General features: G+C 43.2%; 1 protein-coding gene across 2 annotated transcripts in view; it reads left to right on the forward strand.

Moving 5' to 3' along the window:
* The first annotated feature begins 5,900 nt into the window (after positions 1 to 5,900).
* Positions 5,901 to 27,116, forward strand: part of SBNO1 (strawberry notch homolog 1) — a 47,384-nt gene continuing 26,168 nt past the window's right edge. Inside the window, exons 1-6 of one of the 2 annotated variants that reach the window (XM_075898549.2) lie at positions 5,901 to 6,461; positions 12,808 to 12,935; positions 13,574 to 13,678; positions 14,568 to 14,877; positions 23,104 to 23,204; positions 25,122 to 25,218. In XM_075898549.2, the coding sequence (XP_075754664.1) occupies positions 12,810 to 12,935; positions 13,574 to 13,678; positions 14,568 to 14,877; positions 23,104 to 23,204; positions 25,122 to 25,218 (739 nt within the window). In that variant the 5' untranslated portion in view covers positions 5,901 to 6,461; positions 12,808 to 12,809. The remainder of the gene's footprint in view (positions 6,462 to 12,807; positions 12,936 to 13,573; positions 13,679 to 14,567; positions 14,878 to 23,103; positions 23,205 to 25,121; positions 25,219 to 27,116) is intronic. The other variant, XM_075898550.2, reaches the window with a different exon arrangement.

A 27,116-nucleotide genomic window follows, 5' to 3' on the forward strand; every position in this document is an offset into this window, starting at 1 on the left:
GACAGCACCATGATGGTTACTAGTGCCAGCCTCACAACTCAGTCATCTAAGCATAATCTCTTTTGGTATTGTAACAGCAGATACAAAAAGCACTACAGATTGTAACTATTAAAACATTTTAAGTGGGTAAAATTAAGGCAAACATTGGATTTGTTTAAAAAAGGAAGAAGGCGATTAGTGTGAAAGTCTTCAGCTCAAAATGTCCTTTTAATGTAGATTTGTTTTTTTAAAGTTCTGAGCTTTAAGGTACTATGCAGTGCTGAATTAAAACACATTTTTCAATTCACACATGTGCAACTGATCATATTAGTTCTTATTATATAGACTTTGATTTATCTAGGAGGCATCATATTTATAGATAAGTACTTTTCATAAACTTTACACAATATTTCCTTACTAGAAGATTTACCTGGTATTGCTCAGGTCCTTAACTCAAATAAGTTTTGTTTTTCTTCAATTAAATTGGGGTGGGGCTCAGTATGTAGACTGTCCCAAGGAGAAAGGACAACCCTGGCCCTCTGTCAAGTCAGCTGCTTTGTGCTAGGTGAGGAGCACCTGTCCACAGCTGCTGTAGTTTCAGTGGGTAGAGTTGGAGGAGGGGCACCTGTTCCCTGGCTGGTGGGCAGACAGACACACAAACAGATAATCTCTCTGAACTACACAGTAGATAACTGTCCCTTTCTCCACCCCTGCATTCTGCTGACCTAATTGGTTTATAGATATCCGTCCCCACCTATGAGCTCTTGATGCCCCCCCCCCATCATTCTCCTGAATAACTCTCCCTCCTACCAGATCCCACATTTTCCATTTTAAGAGAAACAATCAAATTTCAGACACATCCCATTGTCCTGGCACAACCAAACTCTGACCTTGCTTTAAGTTATGGTAAGAGGAGGCTGAATACCAAATGTGGTGGTTCTAGCTCTTACCATTTAGGAGGCGTTCTTGGACAAGTGGACTCACAGACAGACATACAAACTCTCTCAAATATATAGATGTATAGCAATGGAAAACATGCTTAACCAATAAAAGTCTAGCAGTGTAGATTATATTATGTAGAATGATTTTATATAAGACCATATTTACTAAAAAGTTTTAATTTAATCAATATATGACCAATTAAATGTCCTATATTATGGGGGAAGAGGTTAAAAGCAGCTGCAGAAAATGAAAATAGTATCTCAAGCCCAAATCCTCAAAGGTGTTTGAAGGCCTAATTTCCATTGAAAATACTGGTACAGGCAGTCCCCGAGTTACGCGGATCCGACTTATGTCGGATCCGCAGTTACGAACGGGGCTGTTCCTCTCCCTGGTCTCCAGCAGACCAGGGAGAGGAAGCAAAGCGGCGGAACACGTGGGCAGTGGACAGGGCTGTCCGCTGCCCACGCGCTCCGAGGCTTGGCTCTCCTTTGCCACCCCCTGTCCCCCTGGTCTGCAGACCAGGGGGACGGGGGGGGGGGGGCAAAGCAGAGCCAAGCAGAGCCAAGCCGCGGGGCGCGTGGTCAGCTGACAGCCCAGGCGCGTCTGGGCTGTCAGCTGTCAGCGCGCTCCACGGCTTGGCTCTGCTTTGCCCCCCCCCCCCGGTCTGCAGACCAGGGGGACGGGGGGGACGGGGGCAAAGCAGAGCCAAGCCGCGGAGGGCGCGGTCAGCTGACAGCTGTCAGTGTCCTCCGCGGCTTGGCTCTGCTTTGCCCCCCCATCCCCCTGGTCTGCAGACCAGGAGGACGGGGGGGCAAAGCAGAGCAAAGCCGCGGAGCACGCTGGCAGCGGACAGCCCAGATGCGTCTGGGCTGTCCGCTGCCCGCGTGTTCCGCCGCTTTGCTCCCCGTCCCCCTGGTCTGCAGACCAGGGGGACGGGGAGCAAAGCAGAGCAAAGCCACGGAGCCCGAGGGCAGCAGGACAGCTACGGCGCGTCTGGGCTGTCCTGCTGCCCCCCTGCTCCATGGCTTTGCTCTGGACACCTGTGGTACAGCAGCTGGGGCGCTGCCAGTTGGTCCCGTAGCACCGCTCTGGGCGCTACTGGACCAACCAGGCAGCACCCCAGCTGTTCTGCCCCAGGCGTCCTGATTCAGCCACTGCTGGTCAGATTCAGCAGCGGCTGAATCAGGACGCCTGGGGCAGAGCAGCTTGGGTGCTGCTGGGTTGATCCAGTAGCGCCGAGGAGCGGCGGCGCTACTGGACCAACCCAGCAGCACCCCAGCTGCTCTGCCCCAGGCGTCCCCAAGTCAGCCGCTGCTGAAACTGACCAGTGGCTGACTACAGGAAGCCCCTGCCCCGGGCTTCCTGGAATCAGCCGCTGAACAGTTTCAGCAGCAGCTGACTTGGGGATGCCTGGGGTTCTTAAGTTGAATCTGTATGTAAGTCAGAACTGGCGTCCAGATTCAGCCGCTGTTGAAACTGATCAGTTTCAGCAGCGGCTGAATCTGGACGCCAGTTCCGACTTACATACAGATTCAACTTAAGAACAAACCTACAGTCCCTATCTTGTACGTAACCCGAGGACTGCCTGTACTCAATTTGTCCCAATTCAGCTAGATACGTAAGGACAGGAATATCTTAAAGTTAGGTACAGGTGACCCCCGCACTTACGACCTAATTGGTTCCTGGAGAACTGTTGTAAGTCAAACCCTTATTTCCCACAAGTGCAATGATATAAATGGGGGTTCCATTTCTGGCCTGCTTTGCTTCCTTGGAGTTGTATTCCCCTGCGCGCTGGGCCTAGAGCGAGCCAGGAGCTGTGCTGGGTGGAGGCAGCGCAGCATGAGCTGCCCCCAGAGCTGGCTGGGGGCTGTGCCAGGTGGAGGTGGCTCTGCATGTCCTGGAGCCAGCAGCATGAGCTGCACCCAGAGTCAGCCGGGATTACGGGCTACTGGCTGACCCTGTAGCTCACTTTGCAGGTGGGCTTGAGAGGCTGGGCTAGAGCAGGATGGTTGTAAATGCTGGGGGGTCACAAGTCGTGGGTCACCTGTACATAATAGAGGACCCAGATCTGCCAAGACTTATACATTTGCTTAATTTTACATTCTGCAAATAGTTCCATTTGAGTCACTGGGACAACTCACAGTGTTAGTGCTTAAAGTTAAGCACAAGCATTACTCCTTGCAGACTAGACAGGATCCTATATATCCTTCTGAATCAGAGCCTGAATACAGGAATTATACAACAGCATTAAAACATTTTATATTTTATGGCAGAAAAAATTTACATTTACACAGGTGCACTTAATGATAGATATGCTTCATGTAGACTGTGCATAACCAGTTAAGTATGCTTTTATTCAAATTGGTTAAGAGGCAATAGTCAGGAATTTGGTAACTGCATTTTACACTCTTTTTCTTGTCTCTGGCCTAAATTCCATCCCCTCAAGTGAAAAGCCTGAGCTGACTTACTTCAACCATGGTGACTAGACTGATCTAATTTACAACACCTAACTTACATCCCACTTACCCACTATATAGAGATGTTCTGGTTCAGCCTCTACAGAATTTAAGAATTCTGTGGCTATGTCACACTGCAAGCTTCTTGCTCAAGAATGGCCATTCTTGCTTAAAAACTTGTGGAGCGTCTACACTGCACACGCGTTCTTGCACAAGTAAATTTACAGTATAGCGTCGGAAAACAGGGCTTCTTCCGGAAGAGTTTTTCCTCTCCCCACGAGGAATAAGCCCTCTTGAGCAAGAGCTCTTCCACAAGAAGGCAGTGTAGACAGGCAACATGAATTTCTTGTGCAAGAAACCCCTATGGCTAAAATGGCCATCAGAGCTTTCTTGCGCAAGAGAGTGTTCACACTGCCATGGACGCTCTTGTGCAAAAGCACAGGGCAGTGTGGACGCGCTCTTGTGGAAGACCTTTTGCACAAGCACTCTTGCTCAAAACAGTTCTTGCGCAAGAAGCCTGCATGGTAGACCTAGCCTGTAGGAACTAAGCATCATCCTGCAAAAATGGGTAGCTCTGCAGAAATAGAGCCTGTGGAGCTCTGCTTCTTAGTTCTTGATCATCAAATATGTGCAGCATTAGAGATGCTTTTATAAAACTCTCTAATAAAGTTTCAAGCATTTATTTTCTTAACACAATATGGTATATGTTAGGGACAAACATGCAATCTTCATATAAACTAGTATTCAGACTTTCACTTTTGTATATTGAAAATTACATGTTATCATATATTGAAAGTTCCCACAGCAATGTAAACTAACTCATTGCCCATAATATTTTCTATTCCTTTTTTTCTATTTAAATGTGAAGCTTAATACATTTTATACAAATTCATTTTATGTAATTCATAAAACATAACACTAATATAAGGATAACTTTAGCTATATGTTAAGTGCTGTATACTCTGAAAATTTAAAAGTATGTCTTGTAGTATTTTTGGAATGGGTAAAATGAATTTTCAAGTTAGTAACATAGTTAATAAAATATGTAAAATGTAAGATGAATATTATTCTCATTTTTATTAGGCAAAGACTGAATGAATGAGCATCACTGCATATTTTACAGTCATTTTACACTAATGCCTATGCAAATATTTTAATAATACATTTTATGTCCTAGGCTTACATTAAAGATTAATAACGTGCAAACTTTTTAAATGTTCAGAGTTTAAATGGCAAGATTTTTGTTTCATAATTTGGATACACATAATTAGTCACTGTAGCAATTTTAACTGTATGTTAACAAAGCTGTATAATACCTAATCTCTCGATATAAATTTTTTCTGCTGGGTGACAAAATGACATTATCACACTCTCATGTTCTCTGGCTGCAAAAGTGTAGCGAGCAGTGGGTGCAGTCCTCTAGTTTATTTTTAAATAAAAAGAGCCCTTAAAATTAAAATAAGGATGCCATAAAAATACATGCCAGCACATAAACATTTTCAAACATACTGGACTCTTTGTAGTTTGTGTAGACAATTTTATGCATCAGGTTTGTAGGTGCTTGAAGAGCAAACTTGATGTGCCAAGCATAAAGTTTATTTTTTTACAAGGCCAGTCTTAAAGATGTGATAGAGTAACAGAGATTGCTCTCACCTGCAGATCTTGGCACAGATCATACCAGACTGCTGAAAGTGTTATGCCAGTTGAGCACTTAACAAAACCATCTATTATTTAAAAACACATAGGCAATGACACTCCTTAGCCATGGAGTGGGTAACAAGTAGAGGGGACTAACTTGCACCTATTTAGTATTCACTGGGCACACAGAATACTAGGCATGTGCCAAGCTGGAGCAGAGGCTGCAGGAATAACAACTGTTAAGAAACAATGTCACCTCTAACTTTTTCCATGTGTGGAATAAATTTTATTATGTATTCATGCGAATGTGCAGTACCAGTAGACACACATGCTGCTGCTTGTGACAGCTCTGGTAATCAGCTAGGCAGCCTCACAATCTCTCCCAAGTATTCGTCTTGAAGACAGCCAGAACCCGCTTCTCCCACGTTTAGCAGCACCAGCACTAAGTATAAGTGGACTACGCAATTGGTTGGAGCCCTGTGTATTTCGTGGGGGAGGGAGAAGATGGGGTATTTGCTTTCTGCGGTACGAGTGTGGGAGCGACTGTTCCTGTTTAGGCCTCACAAGAGCAGCTTAGCGCTCTGCACTACCACCCCCGGCCCCACAGGCCGGCTCAGGAACCCTGCAGCAGCTGCATAGGCCCAACCTGCGCAGTACCAGGAAGGAAACCGCACGGCGCACGAGCACCCACCCTACAGCAGGCGAAGCCGCCCGACTCCACTGGCGCATGCGCTCAATCTCTTTCAGGCTTTTTTTTTTTTTTTTTTAAAAGTCCACCTCGCGCACGCGCCTCACCCTACAACCGTGACCTCATCATCGCGTCTCACTCCGGACCCTTCTCCCATCGTGCCCCGCGCAGAAGACCGCGCCTCTCGCGTCTTGCATACGCACGCTTACGTCCGCCTGCGTATGGGATCACGTGATTGCTAGCAGCCGACTTCTCGCTCTCCCCTCCCCCACCCACTGAAAACTGGGCCTGCACCCGACGTTCTCGTCTACGGCATCCACCGTGGGCCTGACCGGACAGAAGAGATCGGGCCCCGCAGCTGCCGAGGAACCCCGCGAGCCGATATCTCCCCTTGTCTTCTACCCACGGGCGCGAAAGGCACGACGTCACGTGATGGGAGCGGCCCCCGAGAGAAGAAGAGTTGGCCGCGCCTCAGAGGGGAGGGGCCGTGAGAACGAGTCAGGTGGTGCACAGCGCGCGAGTCGCCCTGCGACGCGGCGGACTGGTGTCACGTGGATGTGGCGCGCGGCGCCCAGCGGGAGGAGGGGCGCCCAGCGGTGTGGTCACGTGTTGCGCCACCGCCACCGCCGGCCCTAGGCCCCTCCTTCAGAAGAGGGGAGGCAGGGCGGGCGAACATGGCGGCGGAGAGTTAGAAAGCGTCGGACGGCGGGGCCAGCGGCGGAGACTTCCACGAGCAGCCGCGTAGGGATCAGCAGAGAGTGAGTGCCGCCGTGTTCTCTTGCCGGTACCGACGCTGCGGGGGCCTCGGGCGGACCTTGCTCGATGAGGCTGCGGCACCCTCGGGATCCCCCCTCCGCTTCCCGGTGTGGGCAGCCACGCACCGATCGGGGCCGGGCTTTGTCCGCGGCCTCGCTCCCCGCCCCGGCCCCGAACAGGAGGCCTTGTGAGAGGGAGCCAGGCGGGACTGCGAGCGGTCGGTGCCTGGGTATTGTCTGGACGGGGGCGCGGTGGGAAGCGGGGCGTAGATCGCCCCACGGCCCCTTCTCTCTAAGCGCGCCCCCCAACCCGAGCCGCCGGCCCCTCGCTGACTGGCCACTCCTATGTGCTCCCTGGCTGGCAGAGAGACTGCGGCGCCCCTTCAACACCTCCCAAGTCTTGCCCGGGGAGAGCTAACCGCTGCCTCGGGGAAGGACGGGGGGGGGGGGAGGGGATAGGTGGTCTGGTGGCGCCACGCACTGATACTGCTGCGGGGGTCAGTGCCCCAGGGCAGGGCGAGCGTTCCTGCCGTTGGCTGCTAACACACAGATCTGTGTGGCGAAGGGATCACACCAGAGGAAGTTTCAGCTTCTGGGTTCATTGAAGTAATCTATTAGGATCCGGTGGATACCAGCAGAGAGAACTTATGGCCCTTATAACGTGGCTGGGCGAGTTTCCCCTTCTTCCCCGTTCACTGTCTGGTTAAGCAAAATGGCCTCATTACCTAGCATTTCTAACCGTTGTCGTTTCTGCCTCTTTCATTGCTCGGTTAATTGTTTAGAAAACAAATAGAGCCTCTCTAGCGACGGGAGAACACTAGCTGTAAACGATGTTTGATTTTTGACGCTTCACTGACTTGTAGAACCTCCTACCCATCTCTCTGAGCTTAATGCTGCTGTTAGGGGAATCCTGAAGGTGCTGTAGAGCTGAAAACAAAAGTAGTTTATGGGATGCAATTACGCAGCCAGTTCTAACTCAACCCGGAAGTTTATGTCCTGAGCACGTGTTTGTGGGCAAGGTTAACAGGCTGAGGATGGCTGATCCATTAGTTAGAGGAACCTGTTTGTTAATAAGCTTCAGGGGGTAGAAGAGTTAGTCTGTACAAGATAAACTTAAAAAAACAAATAGTGTGGTAGCACTTCAAAAACTAACAAAACAAGTAGATGGTATCTTGAGCTTTCATGGGTACAGCCCACTTCTTCAGATGACCAGAGTATTGGATGTCCAGGACCAAAATAAATAGGGGAGAAGAAAGAGAGGGGTGGAAAAAATGGGAGGGGGAGGACCGAGACAGTGGGTAAAAAAGTATCAAGGAGAAAGCCCAGCTGGAATGGAATAGGGAAAAACAAATAGTCTCTAAGTACCTAAAGACTGGATAGTCAATAGGTAAATAAGAACCATTAATTAGCAAACAACAAATAGTCACGTAGCACTTAAATACTAACAGAACATGTTTGTTAATGTTTGTATGAATAATGACCAAAGTGTTCAAGAGTTCTTGCAACTAAACAGATCATTTTGGTGGGCTTGAATGCTAGACTTGCCCTTAATGAATGAGCCTCAAAGTCCAGTTAACTCTGATAGCAACCTTTTTTTGTGGTACTGTATGCTAGGGATAGTAAACCTGGAAAAATGCTTGTTTCTTGAGAACAGAGTCCTCACCTTTTTCAGTCACTCTGAATTTAAAAAAAAATTATATTCCAACTTTCTGTATGTGTTGGGGAAGTTACAGCTGTTAAAAACTTGAGTTTTCTTTTAGAAAGAGTCTTAGAGGGTCATGTATTCTGTTAAAGAATAGGCTAATTGGTTGAAATATAACTGGTACAGTTTAAAACTTATTTGACATTTACAAATCTGCCCTGTTTTGTTTTATCCAGGCTGCTTGCATTTTATGTTGATTAATATTTAATTTAGTCATTTTGATTAGCTAATGTAGTGGGACAGGGTTTGTATTTAAAGTTTATGGATGTTGAGACTTCTGCAATTTCGTGTAAAGTTTCACAACTTTTTTTATTTATTCTGGATTTTTGGGGCTTGAGCTGCCTGATGGAAACTGATGTATTCTGTTATGGTATAATATGTATTGGGGTTCAGAGGTGCAGTACATGCTTACAAAGGGCCATAACTTTACCTTAGTCTAAAAATGATACTTTTGAAACATGAAAATAGGCCCCTAACTTTTTTCCTTTGACAAGTCTATCCCCTTGTTACATTTAATAAGTTCTCTGCTCATCTGGTGCTAAAATAGTTTTGAAGATGCTTAAAGAGTGCTCTGGGTCAGACAGCTAATTCAAAAGAAATGTCTTGTGTGTCTCTTTATTAGTATTCTCTTAAAGATCTTTTCAGTTTTGTTAAAGTCTAACTCTTATGGTACACTTGTCATTGAGAGTTGTGAACTGACCCATTCATTTCAGCGGAGGCAGTGATTTAAATGATTTAAATGGTCATCTAAATTTAAACATAGTTATAACAACCCACTGTGAGGCAATACTTTCTTTTTGACTCCCCAATTAAATATTGCTTGGCACTGGACCACAATTCCCCCCTCCCCCTGCCCTTTCCTCTCTGGTTCTATTGGTTATGCTTTTTCCTTTTCTGGAGGCTGTGTGCAGGCTTGAAGATGCATTGTTTAATTAAATGTGATTGGTTTGCAGACTTTTTGTTGCAGCTATGAGGATTAGTAATATATTTTTAATTGAAAATGTATATTCTGACATCACTGCATGATGCTGAGAGCCAGAGTGCTAGGCATGTGCCTTTTTTTTTTTTTTGCTTTAGTCCAGCTTTGCCCATGGGTATCAAAACTTCTTATAGAGAAGCCAAGCCTAAGGGATTCATTAGATCTCATATGGTAATATTATGAACATCTGAACAGCCTATTTGTAGCATCTCATTTTGGCTTCTGGAGGAGACAGAACTTGAGATCTGTGCATTTTCCAGTTCAAATTCTGTATATCCTGTAATAGCAGAATCCTTGCTAATAATTCCAAGCAAATTATACTGTTATCTTTGTAGCCCTACAAATCTACAGAAATCCGCCATTCTTCTGCCCACCCTCTCTCCCCCCCCCCCCCCCGATTTGGGTACAAATTTTTTTATCTAGAATCCTGTAAATTTGTGGATCTCCACATTTGCAGCTGTGGATGCAAATATCTGTAGCTCATTTTTGTGGATACAGATATGGATACAAAATTTTGTATTTGCGCAGAATTCTACTGATCTTGTTTAACAAATCATTTCACATCATTTGGGGGTAGTAATGATCTTTGGATCACTACTGTACAGTAGCAACTGGAGATGGAGTGGGAAGACTGTTTGGAAGCTACGGGAAGGACTTTAGTGTTAAAGGGTGAACAAAGGCTGTTAGTAAACTTGACAATACAAGGTTGCTTAGCTTTTAGCATTCTATGTAGAGTGTAAGACATTATGACATTTGCACTTTGAGCTAGACCTCAGTGCTTTAAATATTAGCTTGCAGGGTTTGGTGGAAGCCATAGCAGATTGGCAGTCAGAGACAATTTCTGAATAGAGAAGCTTTTAAAATGTAATGATTGCCAGTCCCATTGGTAAGACATTTAGAGTTATGTGGCATGTAGGGCTTTTTAAAAATGGAAAATCTGGGCTTAAAGTCACTATCACCTTCCTTTCATTCTAGGGGGAAAAAGTAGGCTGGACATCTGTTTCTGAGCATCTTTATTTTATGCTCCTGTGCTTTTCACACAGGCTAAAATAGGAAAAGTGTGAGAGAGATTGGCAAGTTGGCATGGATACGTGCCATAGTGTAAATGGCATTGAGAATACTGCCAGTTACTTTGTTCTTAAATCAGCTTATTTTTTTATGACTTGAAGAGAAATTGGTTTATGTAATACATAAAGTTTACCCAACTGTCTTTTAACTAAAAGTAGTTTTGTAGTGGCACAACGCATCATACAGAATATACTGAGCCTTTTTTATTGTGACAGTAATTATTTTTTTTTGTGATTTATAGGAAAAGTGAGTTATACCTTGCTGTCAAGGTATCTGTTAGTTGCATAACAATTCTTTGATTTGTACTTCAGATTTTTTTGTGACTAACAGGTTGGGTCTGGTTGCTTAGAAGTATGGGGACAGTTTGCAGACTTTTTTTTTTTTAAACAAGATTCTACAGGCCCAACAACTATTGTTAAAAACAGATGAAAAATAAACAGCTTGTAAGATCAACTTTAAAAAAAGTAGCTTTTGTGTTAATTTTTAGGCTTAAACAACATATCCTTTTTATAGTATTGTACATCTTGAACCACAGACCTTGAAGAACCTCAGACTTTGTAAAATTACAGAGCTGCATTTTAACTTGATTAGCTCAATTTTAGGTTCAAGTACTGCTTATTGAGTAATCGTTTAAATGGTTATGCTTTTATTTCCCTACTGTAAGATATAGTCCCAGACTTTTCACTTGCCTTCATGACATTTTCTCTGTCTTTACACTGTTTATTCTTTTGGCCATATTGAGCAGAAGTCTTGAGCTAGTGACAGAGATGTGAAGGTTTCTCTTCTGAATTGGTAGTTTACTTAGAACCCAGTGAAGTTCACTACATAGTTCCTGGAAATTCTCCATTACTGACTAAACTTCATGTCTTCTGCAAACTTTGTTGCCTTGCTGCTCCCACTCTATTCCCATTAATATGAATGTACGGAACACAACCAATCTGGAACCTTGTGGCATCCAACTTAACTTTTTCTTATGATGAAAATTAACCATTTTTTTTCCTACTTGGAAATTTCCCTTAATCCAGTTTCTAAACTGACTACTTAGATTTTTTTTTTGGTAGTAGCCTCTTTTGAGGGATGGTCAAATTTATCCAACTCCAAAACACTCCTAAAATTCCCTAACATGATGCCTACCAAAAACACCTACGCCCCCCAGCTTGTCATACTGACCAATATTGTCTCATTGTTTCCTTTTACTGCCCTGTCTGTTTCCATCTGTTGTCACTCAGTTCCTTGAATCTAGGGCCAGTTTTTTGCTTTGTTTGAATAGCACCCAGCAGTGAGGTCCTGATCCATAGGGCTCATAAATGCTATAGTAGTACACTAACTTCATTCTTAATGTGAATTCAATAATCAGTTTGTTTCAGCATATTTTTCTTGTGACACTTCACATTTTGCTAGTTCCACTTGTCAGAAGAGAGTAGGCAATCTCTTCAACAGTAAGGAGGCAGAGCTAGGGAGCACAAACACTTTGGATCTTTGAGCTTCCAGTTATCTTTTTTTTTTTCAATTGTCAGCAGTGTAGATATTGTTAAACAAAGTTTTGAGCTTAGCTTAGTTTAAGTACAGACTTTGATAAATGGCTGAGAATTGTTTTGAAAACTTTGGATAAAACCCTGTTTCTAAAACAGTGCTCAATATTTTGTCCTTTTCTGTGCTTACAGTTAAACAGCTCAGATATAGAGTACAGACACCTGTTATCAAGCATGAGTAAACTTAGCTGTGTAAGCAAGCCTGTACAGATAAGTGAGTAATTGTAATGTATGAGGTTAAGTATAATTCCTGTGTTTGAGCGAAAACAGAGTACCTAAAGTAGAATAAAACAGGATATTTGTGTTACGTTTTGTAGTACCCGGTCTTCTCTTCCCCAAAAACATGGAGTATTTGATTTTTAATTTACTCCAAGATAGTGTTAAAACTTAATTTTAATAGCCATCGTATACATAAAAAGCCCAACGCCTACATTTTGTTCTAAATAATGTGGTCCATATGAATATTTGCTGACTCAGTACATTAAAAACAGCAGTTGATCAACTCTTTCCCACTATGCAAAAAATTCTCATATTCAAATGTAAAGCTTATTTAATACAGAACAAATATTTTTAGAGCTACTTAAATTAACTGAATTTTCCTGAATTCTTGTCTCATGAAGCAGGTATAGAATTATTATAGGCTAAACAAATACAATATTTTTAACTACTAGCTAGATACTTCTCCATGCTTGGGCAGTGCACTTCTGTCTCTTCACTTCAGTATATCAGTATTACTTAAAACTCCTACTAGTACTAAGAAAAAGGTAGAGGAGAATTCTTTTCAACTTGTTTACTTTATGCATTTCATCGTATCTTGGGTATAGTCGGTTTTCATGGGTTCCCTGTTTGTGGGGATCTTATAGGTAAAGAAGAATTTTTTAAAAGCAAGTACAAAACCTCAAGAATTGTTGAGATTATGTGGGCAGACTTAGCACCTAAAACGCATTTTATGAAGGTGATTAATTTGACGGTACCCTTAGAAAAGATAGAGAAATATAAAATGCTAAAGATTCTGCAAAATTAAGAGTTGTAACATACGCCTGTGGTCTTATTTACTTTCTGTTTTAGAGATGGTGGAGCCAGGACAAGATCTGTTGCTAGCTGCTTTGAGTGAGAGTGGAATCAGTCCAAATGATCTGTTTGGTATTGACCCTGCAGACATGGGCCTTGCAACTCCAGCACCAGCTGTTCAGCAGGTTAAAAATGAGAGCTTTTTAAAATTAACTGGTATTGCATGTAATGGAATGATAGCTTTTTAAACTATTATGAAAGACCAGAATTGTATATTTCCATTGCTATAGAAGCCCAGCATATGAAAAAAAATTGATATGGTAATCACCTGTGTTTAAGCATATATTTTAGGAATAGGAATCAAAAATATGTTATTGACTGAACTTGTATTAATATCAACTTTCTAGGGTCACCATGCAATGTATCCCCACACAGAACCTCTGTTGGTATATCTTGTGTGGTTAATTCTTACTCCTTTCAGGAGAGGAAAATTTAATCACCATGACAACTTGCACACTGCAAAAATGGAACACTTTTTTTGGACATAGACTGAAAAACAATAGTCTGTCAACAGAAATGACATTGCAAAACTCATTCAGCTTTCACAGCAGTTAACTGGAAAGACTTTTTATGCATGAAACAATTTTGGGAGTAAAGTCTATGACTTGATGTGCTACCATCTTGATCGAATGAAACTAGGAATATTAACGGGCAGAGCAAAGGATTTGGTCATTAGTTTGAATATGGGGGGTTGGTAGTAAAGGTTTTCATTCTTTTTTCCTACTAAATGGTACCTGATCGTGCTTGCTTTCTTTCTCTCTAGTCAGTGCCACTTAGTGCATTAGAACTAGGCTTGGAGACTGAGGCAACAGTTGCTGTTAAACAAGAACCAGAGACTGTATCTACTCCAGCACTATTAAATGTCAGGGTAAGAACTGACATATTTAGAGTTTTGTAACTTTAAAATAGTAAAGTGAACAGTTGAGGGAGGCCTATAAATTGTTAGCTCTTTGCCATCCCATCAGTACAATTTGTAATAATCAAAAACTCCTTCCCGGCTTTTTCAGTAAAGCTAACTTCTGAAGGGTTGGTGTGATGTTCAAGAAAGGGAAAAGTTGTTTAAAGAAGAGTCCAATTTTATATCTTATGAGTACCCTTAAAATACAGATGCCATTAAACTTGATGCTTTTAAGTATCATATATTGTCCTAAATTGGGAGTCTGAGAATTCTAGATGTATTAAGCAAAATATCAGTTAACATAGATATTATGAACAAGATCTTTCTTTCTGGAGGATTATATACAGTAGAAATAGATCAATATCTAGAGGGTAGGGTTAACAAAGTTGTACAGAAAAGTATATCAGTTTATTTATAAACTAACAGTGAAACCATGTTGTGCAGTCTGTAAAATTTCTGTACAACCAAAGCTCTGCATAGCAGATGTACTTTGTATCTAGATGGTGAGATACTTTCTTATCTGTTCTTTCCTCTTCTCTTTGGGGAAAAAATCCTTTGGAACTGGATCCTCCCGAGAAGCAACACTCAATACATTTTTGAAGATGCTGTCTTGTGCAGACTTCCATGTCCTGAAATAAAATGTAATTCAATATCAGTTGTGCAACGATAAGGCAATATAGAGAGTCCATACATTTTAAGAACAATAAAATCCCCTACGCTGCTTAAATGTATATCTCCGATCCTCTACGTGAACGATATATAACACAAGTTTTGCTTTTTGAGTAGTGTCATTTTGAGAATCAGCCTGATTCAATTGCCAAAATAGGACAGTCTTACTTTTTTTGTTTTTCTTTTCTAGCAACCACCATCTACCACAACTTTTGTGCTAAATCAAATAAATCAGCTTCCAACTTTGGGGACTACGATAGTAATGACAAAAACCACACCTGTGACGACTAATAGGCAGACCATCACTGTAGCAAAAATCATTCAAACCAGCACGACTACTCGACCATCAGTTGCAGCACCAGCAGTACGCAATACCTTGACAACTACACCTTCAAAGGACCAGATCCAACTGAAAGATCTTCTCAAAAATAATAGTCTTAATGAACTAATGAAATTGAAGCCACCTCCTAACATTGCCCAGCCTGTTGCGACGGCAGCTAGTAAGTAGTTCTTCCTTCCATGTGCATTTTGTTTCAGAAATATGATACTGAAATAATCTAAAAGAGATCTTGGTGGTGATCAGGAGTAACAGTAGAATAGCACAATAGCATTAAAATAGAGCTTAGAAACCTGACATATGGTGAACTCCCAACTTCTCAGTGTTATAAAAGATAAATATGAAGTGGTACAAAATGACTGAATTTTTAAAAACTCAAAAACCTTTGATATAGCCTTTTAAGGAATGAGACAAACTGAAAAGAAATTTTGAAATAGGAAGATACATAACTAACATCGATAACATTTTGTGTATAGAAGTTTCTCTTGTTGATGTCGCAGTGTTTGCGCCTATGCTTTTTTGTAATCTATTGTCTGCAACAAGGGAGTATTGTCCTTAAATTAGTCACACCTCTTTCTCTTCGTCCCAAAAACACTTCTAAGCACATATTTGACTTTTAGCCATGTTTCTCTGAAGCACCTGTTGGGGAGAAAATAAACAGAAAGCTGTGCATTTTGTTAAAAAAACCAAAACCCTGTTTGTGTCACGTTAAAGTCTATTATGATGCTGGCTAATGTTTTATAGAAAATTTAATGGTTCTCTAGGAGAAAATTGTTGCATGAATAGTTAAATGGTAAGTTACAAATATTAGGAGATTTAGTAGGTATAAATATTTGAGATCCTGTTGCAGGATAATTCCTAGAAATGTAACTACCAGTTTCACCTTAAATATAGCTGATATTCTATTGTGGACATTTTTCTAAGTTTACTCTCTAATGTATCTACCTACCTACACACACAGAGGGATGTGCCCCCGCTCGCCACTCTCGCCAAACCCCCATTTGTCCACCACAGCTGGATCTTAACCTCTTCTCCTACTCATGCCTCAGCAGGAGGGAGTCTCCCACCCTTCCTGTGGCCAGATGGGAGCTGGACTGTGAGGCCTGTGCCAGATTCAGGGCTGGGGACAGGATACTGTCCTCAGATGGGGCTGAGCAGGGTGTCTGGCTGGGGAGAGGGGGCAGGAGCAGGGCAGGGTTCAGGAGCAGTCTGAGGGCAGGGTGCATGTATGTAATAGTATAGTCAATTAACCAATTAGCATCAGCTTATAAGCTTTTGCTTTAGACTACACACCCTCTCCTCCAGCTCCCCACCCCACAGTAAATTTTTAGCAGCCTAGCTCAGTCCTGGCTTGTGCTGTGTCAGGATCTACCTCTGCTGCAGCTCTACATTTAAAGTATATTAGGAGCCAACTGAGGAGGGTTGGCAGTTTTTCAAAGGGACATTGTTAAGGGTCCAAAAGCAAGCTATTCCGATGTGTTGGAAAGATAGAAAATATGGCAAAAGACCATCTTGGCTTAACCATGAGATCTTGAATGATCTAAAAATAAAAAAGGAGTCATATAAAAAATGGAAAGTAGGACAAATTACAAGGGATGAATATAGACAAACAGCACAGGAATGCAGGGGCAAGATTAGAAAGGCAAAGGCACAGAATGAGCTCAAATTAGCTACGGGAATAAAGGGAAACGAGAAGATGTTTTATAAATACATTAAAAGCAAGAGGAAGACCAAGGAGAGGGTAGGCCCGCTGGTCAGTGAAGAGGGAGAAACAGTCACAGGAAACTTGGAAATGGCAGAGATGCTTAATGACTTCTTTGTTTCAGTCTTTACCGAGAAGTCTGTAGGAATGCCTAACATAGTGAATGCTAGTGGAAAGGGGGTAATTTTAGAAGGTAAAATAAAAAACAAGTTAAAAATCACCTAGAAAATGTAGATGCCTGCAGGTCACCGGGGCCTGACGAAATGCATCCTAGAATTCTCAAGGAGCTGATAGAGGAGGTATCTGAGCCTCTAGGTATCATCTTTGGAAAATCATGGGAGACAGGAGAGATTCCAGAAGACTGGAAAAGGGCAAATATAGTGCCCTTTTATAAAAAGGGAAATAACCTAGGAAACTACAGAACAGTTAGTTTAACTTCTGTGCCAGGAAAGATAAATGGAGTAAGTAATTAAGGAGATTATCTGTAAACACTTGGAAAGTGGCAAGGTGATAGGGAACAGCCAGCATGGATTTGTAAAGAACAAATCATTTCAAACCAATCTGATAACTTTCTTTAATAGGATAACAAGTCTTGTGGATGAGGGAGAAGGGGTGGATGTGGTATACCTAGACTTTAGTAAGGCGTTTGATACGGTCTCGCATGATATTCTTATCAATAAACTAGGTAAATACAACTTAGATGGGGCTACTATAAGGTGGGTGCATAACTGGCTGGATAACCATACTCAGAGAGTAGTTATTAATGGTTCACAATCCTGCTGGAAAGGCATAACAAGTGCGGTTCCGCAGGGGTCTGTTTTGGGACTGGCTCTGTTCAATAACTTCATCAACGATTTAGATATTGGTATAGAAAGTACGCTTATTAAGTTTGCAGATAATACCAAGTTGGGAAGGATTGCGACTAATCTGGAGGATAGGGTCATAATTCAAAATGACCTGGACAAATTGGAGAAATGGTCTGAGATAAACAGGATGAAGTTTAATAAAGACAAATGCAAAGTGCTCCACTTAGGAAGGAACAATCAGTTTCACACATACAGAATGGGAAGCGACTGTCTGGGAAGGAGTACGGCAGAAAGGGATCTAGGGGTTATAGTGGACCACAAGTTAAATGAGTCAGCAGTGTGGTACTGTTGTAAAGAAAGCAAACATGATTCTGGGATGTACTACCAGGTGTGTTGTGAGCAAGACACGAGAAGTCATTCTTCCACTCTACTCTGCGCTGGTTAGGCCTTGGAGTATTGTGTCCAGTTCTGGGCACCGCATTTCAAGAAAGATGTGGAAAAATTGGAGAGGGTCCATAGAAGAGCAACGAGAATGATTAAAGGTCTAGAAAATATGACCTATGAAGAAAGGCTGAAGGAATTGGGTTTGTTTAATTTAGAAAAGAGAAGATTGAGGGGGGACATGATAGCAGTTTTCAGGTATCTAAAAGGGTGTCATATAAGGAGGAGGGAGAAAACTTGTTCATCTTGGCACCTGAGGATAGAACAAGAAGCCCTGGCCTTAAACTGCAGCAAGGGAGGCTTAGGTTGGATATTAGGAAAAAGTTCCTATCAGGGTGGTCAAATACTGGAATAAATTGCCCAGGGAGACTGGAATCCCCATCTCTGGAGATATTTAAGAGTAGGTTAGATAAATGTCTATCAGGGATGGTCTAGACAGTATTTGGTCCTGCCATGAGGGCAGGGGATTAGACTCGATGACCTCTCGAGGTCCCTTCCAGTCCTAGTATTCTATGATTCTATGAGCCAGGTGGGCAGGCAGACTGGCTCAGTTCTGTCTCACGCCACGTTCTGGAGCTCAGCCCCCCTTCATCTCTCTGGACAGGGGCTGCTGCCACTTTGTGTTGCTGCCTCTGTATGAGAGGTAGCAGCACAGGGTGGCAATGAGCTGGTTTTTAAACTGACTCCTCTCACAGACTAGCTCTTGGCTGGAGCCTGTGCTGCTGCCTCTGATAAAGAGGTAGCAGCACCGAGTGGCAGAGGGCTCCTCTGGAGTGGTGCTGGCCCCACCTCCGAGGACTATAAAATAGTTGAGTAACCAATAACTTGATAAATTCTTAATTGACCATTCAATTAACCAATATTTAACATCCTTATCAGGGTGTCTGGACAGGAGGGAGAGTGCAGGAGTGGGCTGGGAGCAGGCTGTCTGGACAGAGGGGAGGGGGCATGAACGGGGTGAAGGTGCAGCTGGGGAGAGTGTGCATGAGGCACTGGGCTTGCAGGGGATGGGGGGACACTTACTTTCTTTTATGCTCTGCACTGGAGGCTTTCCCTGCTGCTCCAGTGGGGAAGCCGCATCTGCGTCTACTTCCGCGTTGAGGGTCCCAACACTCCCCGACCCAGTGGGGAACTGCCATCTGCCTTGGGCCAGGTACTTGAGCCATCGCTTGCCTAGCGCTCCAGCCTTGTGCTCCTCTTCCCTCCACAAGATTAGAACGCCAGCACCAGCTTATTGTAGGGGCAAGAAGAAAGCCTCTAGGTTCCGTGCTGGATTGCCTGCACCCGCTGCTTGCTACGCTCACCATCCTCTCACCCCTCCGCTCTCCCGGTGGCTGGACTTGGTTACCCTGTATTTCCTGGCCAGTGAGCCACACGTGTTGGTGACCACCATGGTCACCTTGAAAGTGGTATTGATGAACTTGGGCATGCAGCGCTGCGGATGCCAACACACCTTGTCTGCGCAGTCATCCATGGTGACAGTTTAGTGCCCCGCCAGCTCCAGCAGCAGCAAGGACAGCATCCCGTGATCCATCCTTGGCTGGCACCAGCGACACCCACGTGTGGCGCAAGACATGGCAGCTGCCCCCTGACTGGCTTACGCCAGGAGCAGGCGGGAGGCATGAGACCTGGAGGCAATTGGTGCAGTCAGGTGTACGGCCAGAGGCAGCCAAGGGCAGAGAACACTTGAGCAGCTCCCGCTGCTCTGTGGCTTTTATGACTGGGCCCACTCCCCCTCTCCCTGAGGAGAATGAGGCAGAAGGGGGTGGAGGGTTGATGCATGGTACATGTTGGAAGGCAGTTAGGGCAAGGGGACTTGAGTCTTGAGCATGCAGGTATTTCTGAGGTGACCCTACCCCCCATGCTTGGCACTTGCTGGAGATGTGCTGAGGTGGGAGCAGTGTGAGGACTGCAGCCTGTGGACCCTGCACAACAGCCCAGAGTGAGGCTGCATTCTGCACTCAGGACACGGCAGCAGCCCTCCCCCTCCCTCCACAGCCTATGGCAAGGCTGCCACCCAGGAAAATTAAACTACATTACAACTCCATCTTGGGGTACTTATAGACTGCAAGATTCTTTCGAAAGACACTTTTTTGAAAGAGAGCATCCACACCTCAAAACCGGATTGAGAAAGGGATCTGCTTTTTCAAAAGAGCCTGCATGGATGCTCTCTCTAGACAGTGCTTGGTCCTACCGTGGGGGCAGAGGACTGAACCTGATGAGCTCTCGAGGTCCCTTCCAGTTCTAGTATTCTATGATTTATATATATTCATATGTATGAATGAACTGGAAGGGACCTTGAGAGCTTATGGAGTCCAGTCCCCTGCCCTCACAGTAGTACTTGATTGGCCTGGGAGCTGGTCGGAGCGGCAGAGACTCTGCAGGCCAGATCATCTTGCTTGGTGGGCCGGATCTGGCCTGTGGAGGCCTTTTTGTCCCTCCCTGGTTTAGACAGTCCCTGGTAGATGTCCGCCTAACCTGCTTTTAAATATCTCCAGAGATGGATATTCCACAATCTCCCTGGGCAATTTATTCCAGTGTTTAACCACCATGGCAGTTGGGAAGTTTTTCCTAATGTCCAGCTTAAACCTCTTTTGCTGCAGTTTAAGGCCATTGCTACTTGTCCTATTGTCAGAGGCCAAGAAGAACAATTTTTCTCTCTTCTCCTTAAAACACCCTTTTAGATACTTAAAAACCACTATCAAGTCTCCTCTCAGTCTTCTCTTTACTAAACTAAACAAGCCCAGTTGTTTCAATCTTCCTTCATGTTTTCTAGACCTTTAATCACCTTTGTTGCTCTTTTATGGACACTCTCCAATTTCTCCATCTTTCTTGAAATGTGATGCCCAGAGGTGGGATAGAGTACTCCAATTGAGGCCTAACCAGGGCAGAAGAGAGAGATGTGGATTTCAGGGCTTGGGTTTTTTAATTCTCCCTCTGATTCCATGTTGTCATTTAAGAAGGTGTATTCTTAACTTAAATGTTAAAAGTAATTTCAGGTACCGTACGTCATGAGTGTTTCAGTTTTTGATTAATGATTACTTTTTCCATTTTTAATACTTTTTACATATGCGGGAGAGAGCAACACAAGAGAGAATACTATTAAATGGTCTATTTAGAGATTTGGTCCAAGTGTTTTTACTTTTTTAAGTTATATTTATTAGATCCACATGTTTCTCTCATTGTGCAGTACATAGTTTCAGTTTTCTTTCACTGTCTATACTCACAGCTCTGCTTAAAGTAAACCAGTTAGTAATTATCAATCTTTCATTTACAACTATCTTCATGTTGCAACAGTAGGAAGAATATCCTCAAACTGAAGTTGAGGTTAAGTAGATAATATCCCATTTTAAGTTGCTTTACTGTAATGGTATGTGCCTAGACTTTTTACAGGACATGTTATTGTCTCTAATACAGGCAGTCCCCGGGTTACGTACAAGATAGGGACTGTAGGTTTGTTCTTAAGTTGAATCTGTATGTAAGTTGGAACTGGCGTCCAGATTTAGCCACTGCTGAAACTGACCGCCAGTTCTGACTTACATACAGAATCAACTTAAGAACCCCAAGCATCCCCAAGTCAGCTGCTGCTGAAACTGATCAGCAGCTGATTCCAGGAAGCCCGAGGCAGAGCAACTCTGCCTTGGGCTTCCTGTAGTCAGCGCTGGTCAGTTTCAGCAGCGGCTGAATCAGGACGCCTGGGGCAGAGCAGCTGGGGTGCTGCTGGGTTGCTCCAGTAGCGCCGCTCCTCGGCGCTACTGGACCAACCCAGCAGCACCCCAGCTGCTCTGCCCCAGGCGTCCTGATTCAGCCACTGCTGAAACTGACCAGCAGCGGCTGAATCAGGACCAGAGCAGCTGGGGTGCTGCTGGGTTGGTCCAGTAGCGCCCAGAGCGGCGCTGCGGGACAAACCGGCAGCGCCCCAGCTGCTCTGCCACAGGCGTCCAGAGAAAAACCTAGTCTGCTGGGGGGGGGGGGCCTAGCTGCCCCCCCCCCCCCCCCCCCCAGCAGACCAGGAAGACGCGGGCGGCGGACCGAGATGCACTGCGGTCCCGCCGCCTGGGTCCTCCACGGCTTTGCTCCCCGTCTCCCTGGTCTGCTGGAGACCAGCAGACCAGGGAGACGGGGAGCAAAGCCGCGGAGGACCCAGGCGGCGGGACAGCCGCGGGGCGTCTGGGCTGTCCCGCTGCCGGCTTTCCCTGCGGCTTTGCAAAGCTGTGGGGGGGCTTGGGCAGCGAGGCAGCCCAGGCGTGCCTGGGCTGCTTCGCTGCCGGCTTCCCCGAGGCTTTGCAAAGCCGCGGGGGGGGGGGGGGGGGGGGGGGGGGGGGGGCTCGGGCAGTGGCTTTGCTCCGCGTCTTCCTGGTCTGCAGACCAGGGAGATGCGGAGCAGCTTTTCTCGCCCGGATTACACGGGCGGCGGGACCGCGAGGTCCTGCAGTCCGTGTACTCCGGGGCAGCCCCGTTTATAACTGCGGATCCAACGTAAGTCGGGGACTGCCTGTATAGTAATAACTTCTTGGTGTATGTTGCTAGTTTCTGAAATAGAGTTCAGTCCAATATATTTTTCAGTAATTTGACAATTGCTTTTTTAAAATAAATAGACTGTTTTCTCTTCCCTGATAACCTCTTTGTAGAAACACTCAAGAGAACTCAAAAGAATGAAGATTTACAATGGAGAATTTAAATCCTTTCTTACTATTTAATATCCAGTTTTTATCAATTAGTATTTTTATTTGACTTTTCTTACTTAAGTAACCTGTCCAAGTTTTATATTTAATGAATGTTTTTGCTTTTATATAGTAAAAGCTTGAAATGTAACTCTAACTAAAGCTTCAACTTTATCTGCCCATATATAGATATTTCTTAAATCTGCACTGTGGCCCTCATCATTAAAGGGATGAAGTGAACAAATGTCTTGTCGTTGGCCATCTGTAGCATTTAAAACAATTAAGTTCTACATGTTGACTTTGTTACAGAAATATTTGTAGTATTTCCAAAGGTGATAAACACCACCAAACCAAGTAATATCACTTCTCTTTAAAAAAAAAAACAAACAAACACTTAATTTGTGGTTTCCTACTAAACTGCCTTGTCTCTCACATGAGACTGAATACTGTTAAATGGTCTATTTAGAGATTTGGTCCAGGTGTCGTCACTTTTTTAAGTTAATTTATTAGATCCACATGTTTCTCTCATTTTGCCATACTGGTTAATCTAAAGATTTAAGTACATGTTGCTTGTTTAGAAGAAGGCAGCAGAACTAATTTCAGGCAGTGATAGATTTTTATATAAATATATGTGGCTATTCTTGAGGATGTTGGTGTACTATCCAAGATTTCAGATACTAATTTCTAGCTACCTCAACTAAGTGATGTATAAATCAGTACAACAGAGAAATGTAAAGAAAACTACTAATTTCTTTAAAATGTAACTTTTCTTGTAGCTGATCTAAGCAATGGTGCTGTGAAGAAGGAGACTTCTACAAAAGAAGTAGCAAGAATATGGATAAATGATGTAAAAATGAGAAGTTATTCACCTACTATGGTGAGTTTTAAGAATGAACGGATATAGTTTCTTAAATGAGTCTTGCATATCAATGATCCCTACTATCTTTTAATTCATTTCAACAGTTGCCCATGGAAGCTTTGTAGGTTTACATAATCTCATAGCGCATCTGATTCTGAAGGAAAATTTTTCCCTGGCTGCAAGAGTTACGGGGCGGTTGATCCAACAGATCACGCTGCTTTATCTTCAAAGCAGTTTTCCTATGAGTCCGGGGGGAGAGTCATTGAAAGTCCGGTATCTTTCACAAGAACCCATCGTGTGTGCTGAAAGCTGTCTTACCTGACCAAAGCTGATGTGTAGCTCCCTCATTTTGCTGTAGAAAATGTCCTCTGGATAAATTTCCCTCTTATGCAACCAGATATACCACTCTCCATAGTTTGAGGCTTCTAATATTTCTGCAGAAAATTGCACCAGCCATCTGTTGTATGACAGTGTAAACTGTTTCTTGGTCCTTTGATATGCTGGCTTTTTTAAGTGAATAACTAGCATGAATACTATTGAATTAGGCACTTAAATCTTATTTCAGTGAAAACTAGATTCAGATGAGTCTGTTGTGTGGTATGGTACCTAAAAACTGTCTAGATCTTGAATATTAAAAAGAGCTATCTGATGATAAAGGGTCTTATCTTTAAGACCTGGAAAATGTTTTTCTAATTAAAAAAAAAATACTGCACTCATCTGTTGCATAGTAGCATGGGCCATTGAAAGACGATGAGTTATTATCATCTCTTTTGAGCTACAGGCAGTCCCCGGGTTACATACAAGATAGGGACTGTAGGTTTGTTAAGTTGAATTTGTATGCAAGTCGGAACTGGTACATATTGTAGGGGAAACTCTAGCCAAACATTTCTCCAGAGCTCAGTTTTATTCTCCCACACCTCACTTCCCTCAGTCCTCTTTTCTCAAGGTGAGATGTCTGCTGAGAAAAGCCGCTCCGCGTCTCCCTGGTCTGCTGGCGGGAGAGGGGACGCTAGCTTCGCATCTCCCTGGTCTGCTGGGGGGAAGCAGCTAGTGCGGGGTTGCCTCACCCCATTTGTAAGTAGGGATCCGATGTAAGTCGGATCCATGTAACCCAGGGACTGCCTGTATATTGGATACCACAGTCATGGGTGAATTACATATGCATACTTTCCAATACTTTGAAGTCACTTGAAGATTTCCATTGGTTAAAGAGTCAACATGGGAATCTGCTGCAGATTTCACAGAAATGTTTACATAAAGGTCTTCTCCTTTCCAAATTATTTTACAGGTATAGGTGCTAGAGTACACTCCCAAATGTGAGCCTACATTTTATTTCTGGCATGCTAACTGCAGTAAAATAGAATCATACTCCTTTCTAGCATCCCTTTATTTGAATAAAGAGTTGTCCCTGGTTGTGTTGTAAACTTAAACTCCGATGTTTTGAATTCATGACAAGGCATACAGCTTCCCATTGGTTCACTACATTTGGATAATTGAAGTTTGAAATTATGCCAACTGGTACATAAAGTAAACTTGAAAAGTGCATATTTTGGACTAACAGCTTTATAAAGTTTTGGTCTATAGGCTTGGTTGCAGTGCTCCATGCTGCTTTGCAGGGTGAGGTGTTTCTTTAGGGTTTTTTGTTTGCTCACATGTCCTATGCTAGGATGGTATCATTGCAAAGAGTTAAACGTGTATCTGAGAGAATGCCACCTTCTTCAAAGGGCATCCATTTAAAAAGAGTGTGGTTGCTGAACTCTTACAAAACCTCGTAATTGAGGCTTTTATTGTTCTTTGGTCCAGGTGCTGCGTTATGGAAATAGAACTGAAATTGTCATCTATACTTTAGCTTCCACTCCTCATGCTTGTACGCTTCTGGGAAGTTGAGCATCAGCTATGTATCATTTGACTAAAGCCGGTATATTTTTGTTTTAGAAAGTTCCAGTAATAAAAGAGGAAGAGGAACCTGAGGAGGAAGATGAAGAAGAAATGGGTCATGCAGAAACATATGCAGAGTATATGCCAATAAAATGTACGACTGCCTGGTTGCATCCCAAACAAATTTATAGGTGGCTTAATGCCCAGATCCCTAACAGGATATGTACAGATAACATAGGAATGCTTTATCAAAATCAAATAGCTTGTTAAAAGGGGACCAGATTTTGCTCTTCATGGAGAAAATTGCTTTCTTGGGCAACAGTTAACTCTTGAAACTTAATTCTTTGAACTTGACCTTGAGGGGCCTGATATTTGTTGGTGTAGCTTTCTATCATTAGTTCATTAACAATGGTAAGTATTCAAAATAAAATGATTGGTAAGCCAAAAGTTTGAGTTTGCAATGGTCTTCTGAATTTGTATCCATCTATGCACATACTAAAATAAACAGTTCCTGACTGCTCAGGACTGAACTGTTGTCTTCATATTTAGAAGCTTTGTTTTATTTTCCAAAGAAACCATTTCAGTCACTATCCTAGAATCTAAGCACTGGCCAGGGAAGTGTTTTTATTTATAGATAATTTTAAAAGGATGGTCAAATATTTAACAGCTTTTATAGATCAAAAGATTAGTAGAAATAGTTCTACTGATTTTCTTATTTGTGGAATAATTCTTTTTAAAGACCCATTTATCTTGTGGATTAATAACTTAAACTTTGCAATGCTAAGAATGTGAAAGTGACTTAATGGATGTTTCAGTGTCCAATCTGATATGTGGATGGAACATAGTGAAAAGTAAATTAAATTAAGGATGTTAAGAGGCAGGTAATCCATTAATCATGTAGTCAATAAAATTTTTATCGACTGCATGATTAGTCCATAAAGGAAAACTTCTTCAGTCCTGGCTTTCACCAGGTCCAGGAGCTATCCTGTGCCCCCCCCACCCCTCTTTCTCTCGTGGCTCTGCAGTTTAAATGTAGTAAGAGCTGGGCACACGGGCAGCCTGGCTCTTTCTACATTTAAACTGCAGAGCCTTAGTGGGGGCAGATTTAGGACCCGGTGTGAGCTGGGACTGAGCCAGGATTGTTAAGTTCCGGCTTGCACTGGGTCCTACTACCGCAGGGGACAGGAGGCAGTGTGAGGGGGTGGGGGTGCTGTGGAGACAGTGCTGGGGGAAATCAACCTTTAAGTAGGCTCCCCCAGCACCGACTACTTCTCCCCTCCCTTCCCCCCGCTGCCTCTGATAAGAGGTAGTCTAGGCTTATTAGGTGGCCAACTACTCACTTACATTCTACATTAAATTGCTAACAATTAAATGTTTGATAGCCTTTGGTGTTCCTAACTTAGGGTAAAAATTGTTTAGAGCATGATTTTAAGTAGTGTTTGAATCACACGGTTCTTACTGTGTGCAGGTCAAAGGCAAACCCCCACTAAATGTCCATACTTTTAAGGGCAGAAGTTACCAATAAGATCATCTCTGCTGCACTTCAGCATAAGGCAGGGAAAAGATTTTCACTAAGTATTGTATCTTTAAAATTGATAGTTCTTTTGCATATCCAGCCAAAAATGTTTTGCTTTTCACTCTCTTCATCTTAGTTGCCTTTATTTTTCCACAGTAGAATGTGGTGTGGCACCAGTTCCCTAACCTAGGAAGTATACTTTATCCTTTTCAGCAGCACAGTAGCAGCCCTAGTGAGGTCTCTCTCTTTATTTTTGTTTTCCCTATTGCTTTCAGTTGAAGAGTTCACTTCTTGGAATAAAATGATTTAAGAGCTACATTCACTATCCTCAGTGTGCTGGGAAAAAATGACATTTTTTTTTTGAATAGTTAAAGTAAAATTTTACTCCTAAATGTATTCTCTTATTAAAATGTATGTAATGGATTCTCTGCAAACCCCTGAAATCTAAGATTGTAAAGGTTTACCATTCTACTATTGCAGCTCAAAATGAGTGTAAGACAGAATCCTAATTTGCACAGTTCAATGTGTAAAAAAAG

The sequence above is a fragment of the Pelodiscus sinensis genome, chromosome Z, assembly GCF_052426305.1.
Source record: "Pelodiscus sinensis isolate ZL-2025 chromosome Z, ASM5242630v1, whole genome shotgun sequence".
Classification (NCBI taxonomy): domain Eukaryota; kingdom Metazoa; phylum Chordata; order Testudines; family Trionychidae; genus Pelodiscus; species Pelodiscus sinensis.